Here is a 14,012-nt window from a genome sequence, read left to right on the forward strand (position 1 = left end):
AGTGGAAAAAGTGTCATTCTTTTTCCCTGTCCCTTCCCATGCACCAGATCTGCTGCTTTTCATAACATTAAGTGCTGTTCATATATATGTGCCATACAAGCACAGTCATGTGTAAGTATGGCTTTTGGTGCTAATAAATATTAGTCCTGTCCCTCAAGAACTTTTCTTGAAAAGCAACACCCAGGACTGGATCCAGTCCAGTGACAAATGTGAGGCTCTTTGTGCAGAGACAGCTGTATTTAGGCTGGAGCTTTGTTATAAAAGTGTCTGTATTGTAATTGTTTCACACAGTAGCAATGTCAAAGCAGCTGCAGCAATAGTCATTGCCTCTTGTGTATTTTGCTTCCCTCCTTGCACTGTAGATGTTAATATACATTTGTGGATTCTTGAACTCATATCCTTAATGTAATCCTAAATATCCATTTGAATGGATATTTCGCTCATTTGAAACATGCTGGTTTTTTCTTTGTGTCCCCTCCATCTTTCCAGTCAAAAGAACTACAGATAAAGAAGCAGTTTCAGGATACATGCAAGATCCAAACCAGACAGTACAAAGCACTGAGAAACCATCTGCTGGAGACCACGCCAAAGAGTGAACATAAAGCTGTCCTCAAACGGCTCAAGGAGGAGCAGACCCGGAAGCTGGCTATCCTGGCTGAGCAGTATGATCACAGCATTAATGAAATGCTCTCTACACAAGCTGTGAGTCGCCTCCGAGGGACCCAGGGTTCCTCAGCCAAAGAGGGATGTTTGCATTTTAACGGCTCTGTATCCTGACAGCAGGCTTTCTGCTTCCTTGCTGCACATGCCATACCCTGCACAGTCCTTCCTCTGTGTTTAAAAAGCAGCATTCAAATGCAGAGGAAAGACACACTACCCTCCCCAGGCAGGCTGAAGCTGAAGCTGCTGTTGCAGAGATGCAAAGTGATGCATCTGTGTGGCCAGAGGACTGCTTTTGCATGAAATGTGGCAACATAAACATCCCTGTTAGAGCATCATTAAATAGTGTGCATCTGGCTGTCATAAATCATTTAGCTTTTGATTTGTTGATATTACCAACCAAAACATGTCCCACTGGTGGAAGATGCTCATTGTGAGTCATGGAGGAGTCCAGAGTTTTGGCTGTAAATCTGAGGGCAAAATGTTGTGAAAGTTCTGTGATTCCTTCTTTAAGGAATGACCACATGAGCAATGCTTCAAGTCCTTGCTACAACTGAATGTGCACTTTTCTTTGCACTTCCTGCATATTGCATCCTGCTCACACTGCTTTCTACATCAATTTGATGCTGTGAGGCAGGGTAGCTGGCTTCATTTATGATGGGAAGGTTAAAAGTTCAGTGTCCTATTGCTTTTAGGTTTATTTCATTATATTCTTTTGCCCAAGTCCTGCATTGGCGGGACTGTGGTCTTAAGTCTCCTGTGTACAGGTGATTGGTTAATCCGGTTGAACAGAGCAAGAGAGCTTCTCTTTGCCTCTAGCAAAAGGAGAGCTGAGGATGTTTGCACCTCCAGCAGTCTGGTCTCTGCAGTGTGGATCTCGGTTCCTGAGGCGCCACTGCTCATCAGCATCACTTGCATCAGTGCTGTGGGCTCACTGTCACCAGTCTTTGTCACTATAGGTCCTCTGTTCAGCGAAGCGAAGTACAATAGAGACCAATTGTATTGCTGAGAAAACAATGTCCCATCCCATTCTCCCCCTCCCCACGGTCCTTCCCTGGAGTGTCAGCAGTGGTTACCCCATGGTGAAAACGTCTCTATTGTCTGTCCTTCCCAGCTGCGTTTGGATGAGGCGCAGGAAGCAGAGTGCCAGGTTTTGAAGATGCAGCTGCAGCAAGAATTGGAACTGCTGAACGCATATCAGAGTAAAATCAAGATGCAGGCAGAAGCCCAGCATGATCGGGAGCTGCGTGATCTTGAACAGAGGGTATCCCTCCGTCGGGCCCTCCTTGAGCAGAAGGTAAAATGGGCATGTGAGCATCCTTAGCATGCTCCATATTTCAGATCTTAAATTGCACTTATCATTGAGAGAGAAACTGCTTTTACCTTGCTGTATATAGTAACACAGATCATTTGGGTATTTGTCTCTCTGGGGTGAAAGCTCAGTGACACATAGACTAAACTTTTTGCCAGCTCAGCCCTCCTTTGTGAGCAGCTTCTGGCTGGGATAGAACTGCCTGAAGTGTGCCAGAGGGAGCTGTGCCTCTCTGGGCAGAAGGGAAAGTGAACTGTTCTCTCTGAGCTGCAGATTAGCTTCCCTGGCTCAACAGAGAACAGACAGTAACAACCTAAAGCTGGGGCGGGGGCTTTGGGAATTAGCATAATATCAGTAGTAGGTCTTTGAGGAGAGGGAAAAAAAGCTAAAATGTATTTGAGACTGTGTGTTTTGTGGTAATGATATTTTACTGCAGATCTACTCCATTTTTCAGTCTGTGGAGACCAGGCTGCAGCTTCCCTATGAAATTTTGTGTCTCTGGAGCAAACTGAAGCAGCCAGAACACAAGCATGGGGGACAGTTGCTCCTTGTTGAAGTTTGTTTTTCTATGCAGTGTCAGACATGTGGTGTGTATGGAAGTGTTAGTGGCCTAGACAAACCAAGGGAAGGGAAATGCATCAGTCAGTGAAAGGAAATACACAGTCACCCTTCCTCCTGCAGTTCCTTTCCCCTTGGATTTGCCCTGTGGGTGCCAGCCATCACCATTCACACTACAGTTCCCAAGTTTGTTGTCCAGCGATTATTAAATTAGGGCAATTACTCTGTGGCCTCGAGGTTCTTTACACTTCAGTTCTCCCAGAGGCTAATGGATGGGTACTGGGGTAGTCCACATAACACTGCTCCACCTCATGGCCAGCCGAGGGAGCATCCCCAAGGGTACACAGCACAGTCCTGTTCGGCTTTGGTCTCCTGCAAGTGGACACGACTCTCTGAAAACAGCTGAATTTGTGAAAGAAGAGTTCCCGTGTGGCACTGACGTGTGCAATAGCTGTCTTTAGACACCATCGCTAGTTATTTTGGTCTCAGCTCCCGTCACAGCCTGGCATTTGAGCATGGATTTATGCTGGAGGTGCATTGCCCTCTGGTGGCATGAGCTGCTCTGGGAAAGAAGTGTGCCACAGTGAGCCAGTGCTTGTTCTGTGGGAGCAGCATGTGTTGCAGATAGTGTTATGTTAAAAGTTGCAGTGAGGCCAGTGACTTAAGGAAACTCACATCAACCAGTAATAAAGTTGTAAGATGTCTTTCATTGTGGACCAGGATTGAAGTCTCTGTGCATGGAAAGCCCCTGTGGAGCATTTGGCTTCAGTAATGGTGGTAGGAAGCTTGGCAATGCTATTGCATAGAGAGGGAAAAAAGGATAAAAATAAGACCTAGCATGATCTTTTGTGTGTTTGTATTCCTGTATTGCCTTAGAGTAGCAAAAAATTTGATGGGGCTTCAACCTCCATAGGTTCATTTGGCAGTACATGCAGTCCTGGCACATGCAGATCACAAAGTCATGGACCAGCAGTGAGACCTTGGTGGGGGTTACAGTCACTTGGCAGCAACTCAGGGGAAAACATGTGGGTGCAAAGGCAGACACATCCTTCTTTTGCAGGGGTGTTTTTTGGGAGGAGAGGTGGTCTGTTTTTGTAAGAATTAAGAGTTGAGAGTATTCTGGTGTGGGTCCCTCAGCGATGTCACCTGGTATTTGCTGGCATGTGCTAACTGAAGCTGGCAGCCAGAGAAAGGGCAGGTATGTGCACAAGATGAGTGTCTGCATTTATATGCACAAATAAATGTGTAGCCTGTGGCAAAGTCAGTCCCTGGTGTTCAATAATAAACCAGATTCCAGAAGTTAGTGTGTGCATAGGACTCTGCTTCTTTCTCAGCAGGCTACTCTTAATTTTTTATTGATGCCCATCCCCATAACTCACCAGAGCAGAAGTGTCCAGGCCTGGAATAAAGAGGGAGTAGCCAAGCCCCGTCCATGTGCAGCCTCCGAGTGCCAGAGGCTGAGGCACTGTACAAACCATACCCTGATGCATTGTTGTTTGTGTTGCACCAGTAATGAGCATGTCCCAAGAGTGTCTTTAAAAGACTTCAGATTTACTCATTTCCTTCCCACATGCCTCAGACACTTCATCTTCAGAGTCCTGCATCCCGAGGCCATTTGAGGGATGTCATTTTAACGCAGTGTCAGGCCTTTCAGTGAAGTTCAGTTGCACCAAGTCCTGTGTGTTACCCTGTCACAGAGCCTGAAAACAGTGACATGCTGAAGACATTGAAAAAGGAGAATTCTGCTTAGATAGCAGGAGTGGGGAAAAAAACAAGTGGAGCATTTTAAAGACCTAATGTTAGAGAAGGCACCTTCTTCCTCTTCTGCCTTCATGGCTTTCAGCAGGAATAGTGAGCAAGGCTGCTCCATGCAGAGTCTGTCATTCACCTAGAGCTAAGAAACAGGCAAGTGGAGAAGGAGTTTCTGAAAGCCCCAAATGGCTCAGGAGATGACTCATGCTGGAGCAGATTGTTTCCGAAATTCCAGATGAAATCACTTTGCATATTCCCTGACTCAGGCAAGAGAGCGCTTACAAGTACAAGGCTCTGCCCAGTACCTTCAGCACAGACCAAGATAACAGCTCTTGGCCACATTGCTGCTGACAGCAGGGAGATGCCAGTGAGCTGTGCTGAAAGCCTTGGCTGCTGCTTTTTACCCATTTGGTCTTTTTCAACAAGGCCAAAAGTAGCTTTTTCAGTGCTGGCAAGAAGATAATGGTTCTTTAGTTTTCCACCTGACTGCAAAACTTCTAATAAGAAAGGCTTTCATCCCTGTCTGGTGGGTGTCAAGAGGCCATAGCCCCGTGTTTTTGGTACTTAGAGTGCTGATGCCAGTGCCTCGACCAAAGTACTCTTGGAAACCAATTTGGAACAGTGTTATGGGGAAGAAATTGGAGTTGCCAGCTTGCATATCATCTAGCTAATAACCTGCCACACAACTCAAACAGCACTGCCTACGTCCTTCAGCCACACACCCTGGAGAAAGTACCAGGGTACTGAAATATGAGAAACCAAATTAGGAAAGGGGTGGATAGGAGGTGATAAATACATGAGCTAAGAAAATCTGGCCAGTGAACATTAGAGAGGAAGCTGAACGTGGGCTTGTGCATTGAATCCTGGAGAAAACAGTAGTCATCATCATCAGATTCAGCTACAAATGGTGAAGGTCACATTAGGGCATTGCCAAGTGTTTGGCTGCACCTGAAGGTGTTTTCCCAGTAGGCTTTTATGGAAGCTGTAGACTTTGCTGTATCTTACAAGATTAATCTATGTCAAGCTGTTGGTATGAGTGCAAACTTTGTATTCACCTCCCTAAAACTTGTATATTCACCAGGGAATGGAGACCAACACCCTCTGACTGGTGTTCAACATGCTTTGGGCTGTGCAGATCTGTGGGACTGAACCCTTCTGTGTTCAGAACGGGTCACATGCCCATGGACATCTGATCTAGAGCCAGTCTCAATGACAAACACAGGAAGAAGGTCCCTCAGTAGCTGTTACAGGTCCTCCGGAGGCTGTGCCTGTCCTGCTGCTACAGACTGTCTCTTTTTTTCCTTCCTAGATTGAGGAGGAGATGCTGGCATTGCAGAACGAGCGTACTGAGCGGATACGAAGCCTGCTGGAGCGTCAAGCTCGCGAGATCGAAGCCTTTGACTCAGAAAGCATGAGGCTAGGTTTTAGTAATATGGTTCTTTCTAATCTCTCCCCCGAGGCGTTCAGCCACAGCTACCCGGGAGCTTCTGGCTGGTCCCACAATCCTACTGGGGGTGCAGGACCTCACTGGGGTCATCCCATGGGTGGCCCACCACAAGCTTGGGGCCATCCAATGCAAGGTGGACCCCAACCATGGGGTCACCCCTCGGGGCCCATGCAGGGGGTACCTCGAAGTAGTGCTATAGGGGTCCGCAACAGCCCCCAGGCTCTGAGGCGGACAGCTTCTGGGGGACGGACGGAGCAGGGCATGAGCAGGAGCACAAGTGTTACTTCACAAATATCCAATGGTTCACACATGTCTTATACATAACTTAAACAATAACTGAGGGTGGCAATTCCACTGGAGCTGTCTGCCAACAGAAACTGCCTACAGACACCAGCCCAGCAGCCTCCTCAGTGCGGTGCTGACGTGTGGAAGCTGGGTGCACATGGAATATTGTATTCATTTTGTAAAGCATTACGTTTTGTGTTTACTAACTGGGATGTCATAGTATTTGGCTGCAGGGTTTGGGGGGGTGGTTTTTGGTTTTGTTGTTTTTTTTTTACTTTTTGGAGAGGTCTTGGGAGGGCATCTGTGAAATATATGCAATTAGTCAGAAGAGTTGGCTGGTGGTCGTCACACTGACAGAACAGAAGGGCCTCAGACTGCCCTCATCATGCCATCCATGTAGGAAGTCTGAGGGAGAATGGAGACCTCCTCCCATGTCCATAAATTTCGAACTGCCACCCTGCAAAAACCAGGCGAGCTGCCTTTAAACCAACATCCAGGGGAGGAACAGCTGGATCTTCTGTTCCATTTTTATTTGTCATTGAATTGGATAAATTTCTAGGGTATTGCCTCTGCCAAGAGGCATTTTTAAAGAATTGTAGATGAGGAAGAAGGGTGAGAAGAGAGGCCAAGAGACATCAGGGCTCATCAGGGCCCTTCTACCCAAGTGCCCGCTCGGTGTCATGAAAGAAGTGATGTTCTCTCAGAAGGCACTGGTCAGCTTCCCGAGAACGCTGTAGGTAAACCTGTCTGGAGGGAACAGGCTAGGAATGTTTGAAACTGTAAATCTGCTTTGGCACTCCCTGACTGTGCTGCTGGTAGCTCAGATGAGGTTGGGCAGAGGAGCGTAAGTAATGCACTTGTACAGCTAATACTGTGACATCTCATTTTAGCTAAGCATCAGAATAATTCTTGGAGCCCAGCATAGTCCTTTTTGCTCCATTCAGAAATGTTTAGACTTTCAGCCAATCAGTCTCAAATGCCAGAGGTATTTTGAAGGATGCCATAGTCACAAAATGCCATTGATCGGGTTTTTCATTATTACACTACATCCACCAATTTATTACCTTTTTGGCTTGTTGCAATTTCCTGTTTACATGTGGTGTGTAGCCAACTGTTGAAATGTTTAGTTGCCACGGCGTACCAGGAGGAGCTGAGCCAATGACTCTTTCCCAGCTGATGACTAACCCACATCACCACTGTAGATCTTGCTGCATGTGAGGCTCCTTTTTATTATTTTCATTGCTGCAATACTTCACAACTTTTACAGTCCCTTGAGATGCTGCGATATTTTGGCAGCGTATCACACCATGTGAGAAGGCACTACTTCCAGAGGGCTCGTTGGAGCTGCTGTACTACTGAAAGAAAGCAAAGGAGGTTGTGAAATCCATACAGTGATAAGGGGTCAGGGAGTCTCATAACTGAATGACTTTGTGGCATCGTGTCATCCCTTCGTGCTGGGAACCAGAGATGCCCCCATGCTCTCGTGCCAGTGCCAGGGCGGTCTGGGTCAGATAGGACTGTGGGAAGAGCAGGTAGATGAAATTTGGCTTGGGGCAAAGATTTCCATCTTGGGGACTGACCAACCAGGGTTCTTTGTAAATGTTTTTCCTTGCACACTAATCATCTTGAAGAAAACACTAGCTGCTAACTCTAGGATTTGCCTTTAATATGTTTATAGGGCTCAAAAGCGAGGTTTTCCGAATGTGTTTGTCCATGTGACATATTTATATAGTAAATACTCCGGTGTCTCGCTGCTGTTCAGTACTCGACAGGGCAACGTTCTTTCGTCAGCTGAGTTACCATCCACTCCCAATCCTTAACTCTCTGCCAGTGTCCAGTGAATCCAGCTGGGATTTCTAGCATCTTGACGTAGCATATCACTCTAACTGAAGATGGAAACTCTACCAAGATGTTTGAGCAACCCCTCAATAAGGAACTCTGTAGTACTAACAGTTGATGGAAGCCTGGGATGAGGCAGGGGTTCCATGGAGGTACCCTCTGGTCACCCCCTAGGGCAAGTGGTGGCTGTGAATTGTCCTGTCCTTTCCTCTGCTATGTTTTTATGTGGAATTGGATGGTTTGGGGTTGTTTTGGGGTCATTCTTTTGCATTGCAGTGTTGTTGAAATGCAGCAAAACTGATTTAGGAAAGGTACCTGTGTTTTCCTGGTGTTAGAAAGACAGAACCGAAATGAGAGGCCAAAACTGTTTTGGGGTTCACTGTGTGAGTGTGGAGGGTGTGCCCGGAGCATGGTGCTAACACAGCATTTTGAGTTCAGCTCCTCTATCCCAAACAGCAGCAGCAACAGTGGGGACAGGCTATACCTGCAAGTTCAGTGGGTTCATTCTTGCTTCTGTTACGGTTTGAATTTGGTCAAAGTCTCTGGCTTAAATTGAGCTACTTAACAGAATTCTCTCAGCCCATCTCTTTGTGTAATGTCAAGCATGACTGAATGCTGAATCCAAATGATGGCTATCCCATATTGGCTTTTTTGTATTCAAAAAGAACTGTGTAGTAACCATTTTTACATGTATATCATGTGCAGACCTGGACTATTCCAACAAGTTAAGATTTTAATTAAAATAGTTTGCAAAAACTGATTCAGATCAACTGGTCTAAATGTGTGTGTCCCTGTGTGTATGTGGGGGAAGAAAAGCTGTCCAAAAAAAAAGCCTGATCTCAAGAGAAAACACCCCATTACGTAGCTGTAGCCAGAGGGACTCAGGGTCAGGCTGTGCCTTGAAGGTATTTTAGGAGGCCCTTGGTGTTGAGAATTTTAATGTATCTCAGGCTTATTTCTGAGATACGTGAACAACTGTGCACTAGAGAAATGCAAACACTCTCTGAATCAGTTTGCAAACTCTATTTTTAAAAGTAAGACAAATTACTCCATATTATACTTGTTGCAGTCATGCCCTAACTTTGGGTTTAAAATTACTGTAATCTGTAAATTGTGGAAGCTACTCCAGTACCTCAGCAAAGATGTTCTCTTGCGTCTTTTATGTTTGTATTTAACACTGGGGAAACTCTTCTGTGTGGACTACTTTGCAAACTTTATTGCAGTATTTTCAAATCACCAGCTTGACCCCTGAAATCTCTTTCCTGTGGTTATTTTTCTCTCCCCTTTGCAAAGATCTAAGGTTCTGGTGTAGTTTAGCCCAGAGATGGAAAAAACAGAGCAGCCAGCATTTTTACCTCTTTTCTGATTCGAATTTTCTTTGATTTTATTTAAAATCAGTGAAAGGGACCACATTTTCCTTGTTCTCCATGGTCCCAGGGAGCCAGCAGCCACCTCTCCCTTCCATGTTGAACTTTACGTGCTTTCTTCCTCGGTTGCAGCACTGAAATGGAGGCCACAGCCCTGTTTCACCTGCATTCCCTCCGAGCCTGCGAGCTTCAAAGAGGTTGAAGAACTAAATGTGGTGTGATACCAAACTTTCCACAGAAAAATTCCCTGCAGCCATTCCTTGCCTGGCTTGGGGCCAGGCTGGCATCGCTCTGTGTCCCACCCAACCCTCCCACGCCGGAAGAACGTGCGTTGCACACTCGCTGTGACCTGCACGGGGGTGCAGCCTGGGCGATCCCGGGGTGATGCTGTGTTGTTTTAACCCCCCCAGGGCCCCTCGCATCCAGGCTCCCCACCCCTCGACCCTGCTTACGTGCCATTTCTTGAGAGGCAATAAATCCTATCGTACCACTGTCTACCATTACTCTGTTGAATACGCACATCTCTCTGGATATATATATGGTATCTCATTTGTATATATTTATATACTCTGTACGTACGTGTGTGTGGGTATAGGTGCACACACACCTCATGCTGTGCATTTCTGTCAGGGCACTTCAGTTCTGCTGTTCCTTAGCGCTCCTGTTCGTGAGCAAAAGCAGCCCCTCAGCAGGGCTCTCAGGGCGAGGGCACCGACATGTGCAGAGGCTGTGCTGGGGCTGAGCACAGCTGAACACCCTCGCTGAGATTCAGCCCTGCTAATTGCAACTTGCTTTTTTCTGGGGCGCGGGAGGGTAGGTGGCTGCTGCGGGTGTGCTGTGAAGGAGAGGAGGGAGCTCCCAGAGGGTACCAGAAAGTCAGAAGGCAGCAGAGAAGAAAACAAGAGGGTTTAGCGATAGGCAAGCAGTGGAGGCACTGTACGGATCTGCTGGGGAGGCGGCGAGTGGGCCGGTGAAGTGCTCAGCAGGCTGAGCTCAGAGTCCCCAGCTGCGTCTCGCCATGAAAGATCACAAGCCCGGCACGGTCTTGGCACACTGCACCGGCACTGGCTTTTGGCATTCCTGAGTTCGAGCCGCCGCCAGCTCTGAACACCATCTACCTTTGCCTGTGTCTGATACCTAGAGGTTGTTTGGTTATGTGGAGGGGCAAAAGAGAAGCTAAATTGGAAGATTTAAAATACATCTGTGTGTACAATATGTATGTGCATATATAGACACACAGATGCTCTTGGTCCATTCTTTATTCTGCTTAGGCCTGTGTGCTCTGTCACTTGAGTCCAGCCAGCAGTGGATGGCCTTGTTCCTCTCCTGGGTGCTTGCTCTGCAGTTCTAGTGAATCTTGGCTCTGATCTTTCGTATAGCAGAGGGGTGAGTGCCATGCTGGACACCACCAGCTCCTCAAGCTGTGAAGACCCTTCTGACCCTCTCCTTTGTCCTCTGCAGACCCTATCTTAGGGAGGCATCTGGCAGTTTGCAGGATAAGTGATTCTTGCAGGCGTCAGGTCGTGTATTTACCCCCAGGGATGCCCTGCCAGCTCAGCAACATGCCAACCCCGGGCTCTCTTTGTGCTACCAGAAAATTTGGAGCAATTTTCCCCTCTGTCCCTTCTGGAAGGTCTCTTGTGAGTTTTTTAGGAGAGGCTCAGGTTTGGTTGGGCCAACCTTACGCTTTCCCAAGAAGCAGTGTTATCTTTAGCTGTGCTCCTGCCTGTGGGATGTTCCCACCCCTGTGCTGGCCGGCAGCGAGCCCAGAGCCACGTGCCAAGGATGGAGGAGCGCTGGATGCCCCGACAGGGATGCCAGTTGCTGTCCTTCTGCTGTGTTTGTTTCAGTTTGCACTTTTACAAGTCGATTGAGCTGGAGTCCGGAGTCTGTTGAGAAATATGTGCAAGGCACCTTGGAGGGTTGTGGGTCACTGTTTACAGCCAGAAAATAAAAAAATCTGATAGATCTAGTGGTTCTAGTAAACATCACCCCACTGGGGAGTGATGGTGGCAGATAACCTGGATTCCTGTTGCACAACACAGTTCAGCCAGCTGAGCTGTGATGATGCTGCCTGCTGCATCCCTGCTCCCTTCTTTGGAGGAAGGAGAACCTTTTGTCAGCTAGAGAGGGACTTAGTAAATCGGATTTGCTGGCAAACAAGCACCTTAACCACCGAGCTGTGGGTCTTGATACTTGCACTTCACCTGAAGGCTCCCCAGGGGGAGGAAGGCAGTTTGGTACGTGACCATTGGCTCTGCACCTGCCTGGCATCCTCAAAACATCCTAAAGCCATGTCCTAGGGAAAACAGACCCCAACATCAGCTCCTGCTCTCCTTGCTTTCTCTGAGTACACACACTGAGTCCAGGAACCAGTAACCAGGAGGGCTGAGCGTTGCCCCCACGGATGTGAACAAACCCAGGGGGATCTTCCCCCAACCTCGCCCCTCCGGTCCCTGCCCCGCTCCCCACCCTTGAGTACGGGTACCTCAGAACATGCACAGTTTGAATTTTCACTGACAATTAGTTTAATTATTGTCAGTGAAAAGAATTGTAATTATCTGTAAATATGTAGTTAACAAATTGACCTAGTTTCTGTATTTTTTAAGTTTTTGTACTAAAATTTATAGATACAGTATGTGCCAGCTAGCAGAAAGCTACTGTAATTGCCAGTCGTAGTTCAGCATGCACCTAATCCCCGAGACTTGTCCAGTGATGCTGTAAGGAATTTGTGCTTAAATATTTCGAGCTGGGGAGGCCAACAGCCAGGGCTTTCGGCTTCCAGCCTTCGGCCGGGTTTTCCATGTTGGCTGTGTGGAATCTCCTTCCCTTGGGCGTCGTGTGCCGTACGGAGGGCAGTGCGAGGGACAGAGCAGTGGCTTGGAGCTTGCTCTGGAGCTGAACTCAACAGGAACCAAGTTCAGGTTCTTTGCTGCAGTTTAATACCGGCTTGTTGACTATATTTTTCAACCTCTCTAGAAATGATCTGTTTTCCCCTTCTGACTACTTTTGTCTTTAACCTGAGTTCATCTAAGTCTACTGGAGGAAAAAAAACAAAACAAAAAAAGACTTTAATTTGAGATCGTTGCCTGCTTTTAGTGCCAGTATCACACATTTCTATGGCAACTCTGAGCTCAGCAGAGTGCAGAAATCAGTGCAGGGTTGTTGATGAGCTGAAGTCAGTGGCCGCTGCCTCTGCACAGCTCTGTCAGAGCCCAACTGTGGCCGGTGGCAGCCGCCAAGGGCAAGTTTGGGGGTGCAGTGTTGTGGCTTGTGGGGGTCCCGATGTCCCTGCCCTGCTGCAGTTGGCTTGCACTGCAAGAGCTGCTGCTGAGTGAGGGGTGGGCTCCTAGAAATGGTCAGGACCTGTGCTCTGTGTCGGGTAGCAGAGGCAAGCCTGTGAGTTGAGAATAGCTGTGCTGAACATCCCGGGAAGCTGCGAGCAGAGGAGTTTGAGCGCCGGTGAGGCCGTGCTCTCCGGGTCTGGTTGTCCTGGAGGTTGTAGGGGATGGGAGCTTGTAAGGATTCAAGGATCAGAGAAGGAGAGGTAGACGTGCACGTACGGGTTTGGCTTCTGGCAAGCAAACCACCCGCTTTCTTTCTTCAGCTTTTCTTCCCTCCTAACCCCCCACAGCTCTTCCCCCTGCTTGCTTGGAACAGGATCATTTTTTTTTTACCTGCCTAGAAACAGCTAAAAGATGGGGGGGCAGCCCTGATTGTAAATAATTAACGTTACAAAGTGAAGTGTGTATAACATAAAAAGTCTACAGCCCTTTGGTGACTTGTAAATGCTTGAGAAGGTTGTGGTAAAGATGTGGAGGGGCCAAGGACCTGCCCGGCCCTGCAGCCATTGCTGCCCCACCGCCACCGTGGGGCCGGCAGGATGGGATGGGGGGACCACCCTGTGCCCCTTGGCCATGGGACCCCCCCCTCGGTGTAGTGGATGGGAGGGTAGTGTAACGTGTGTAATACGGATAGGAGAAGCTGTGTGAGGTGTGTATAGTGTATATTTTTTAAAAATAGCTTGCTTGTATTGTGAAGATTTTAAAGACAAACTTGAGAATTCTAGCCTAACTATTAACACAAGTTTAACATCAGTTACCCCACTGGGTTCAGAGCCTCTTGAATGTATATTCCTTTTTGTAACCTAAATGACCTATTCTTCTACCAGTCAGCCAGACATCCTATTTATATTTTTAATTTTATATATTACTTTCCATTTGTTTTCATTATTTCCAGCATGTTTCTGGGTTTGGGTTTTTTGTTTGTTTGGGGGGGAGTTGTTTCTTTTTGCACAAGCATTGTGTGAAGTCAAGGAAATGTTAACTCTAACCTGGTATTTTCCGACCTGTTTCCCCCTCCCTTTCCTCTCCTCCACCCCTGTTGTGGTTTTTTTTTTTTCCTTTCTTCCGCCAACAGTTTGGGATTTTTCTGGGCTAGGATGCAGCGGGTGGGAGGAGGGGATGGCTCTTTTCCATTTGCAGCTTTTGTGCAAATGCCAGGTCTTTTTGCCAGTCAATTAAAAAAAAAAAAAAAGCTTCACTTGCTGGTTGCTTTAAAAAGAAAAAAAAAATAAAATAAAAAACACAAAAATGTAACCTTATCAGTGCGTTGTAGACCCTGGCAGGAGGAGGGGAAGTGCACACCTGTAGCCACACACCTCTGGCTTTGGCTGCAAAACAAAAGCAAACCTTTCCTGGCGAGGAGGTGACCACAGGGCAGCTCCTGCCCGACCCCGCCGAGGGTTTGCCGGGCACAAGCTCCGTGTGCGGCCGGGCTCGGAGCCGTGCCG

At 47.5% G+C, this 14,012-nt stretch overlaps 1 protein-coding gene across 4 annotated transcripts in view; it reads left to right on the forward strand.

Annotated features, from left to right (window-relative positions):
- TAOK1 (TAO kinase 1) overlaps positions 1 to 13,756 on the forward strand; it is a 70,298-nt gene extending 56,542 nt beyond the window's left edge. For 3 of the 4 annotated variants that reach the window (XM_027660395.1, XM_027660396.1, XM_027660397.1), the window contains exons 18-20: positions 490 to 702; positions 1,775 to 1,957; positions 5,592 to 13,756. In XM_027660395.1, coding sequence (XP_027516196.1) covers positions 490 to 702; positions 1,775 to 1,957; positions 5,592 to 6,053 — 858 coding nt within the window. In that variant the 3' untranslated portion in view covers positions 6,054 to 13,756. The remainder of the gene's footprint in view (positions 1 to 489; positions 703 to 1,774; positions 1,958 to 5,591) is intronic. The other variant, XM_027660398.1, reaches the window with a different exon arrangement.
- The last annotated feature ends 256 nt before the right edge of the window (positions 13,757 to 14,012 follow it).

This window comes from Corapipo altera, unplaced genomic scaffold, assembly GCF_003945725.1.
Source record: "Corapipo altera isolate COAL_440 unplaced genomic scaffold, ASM394572v1 271, whole genome shotgun sequence".
Lineage (NCBI taxonomy): Eukaryota > Metazoa > Chordata > Aves > Passeriformes > Pipridae > Corapipo > Corapipo altera.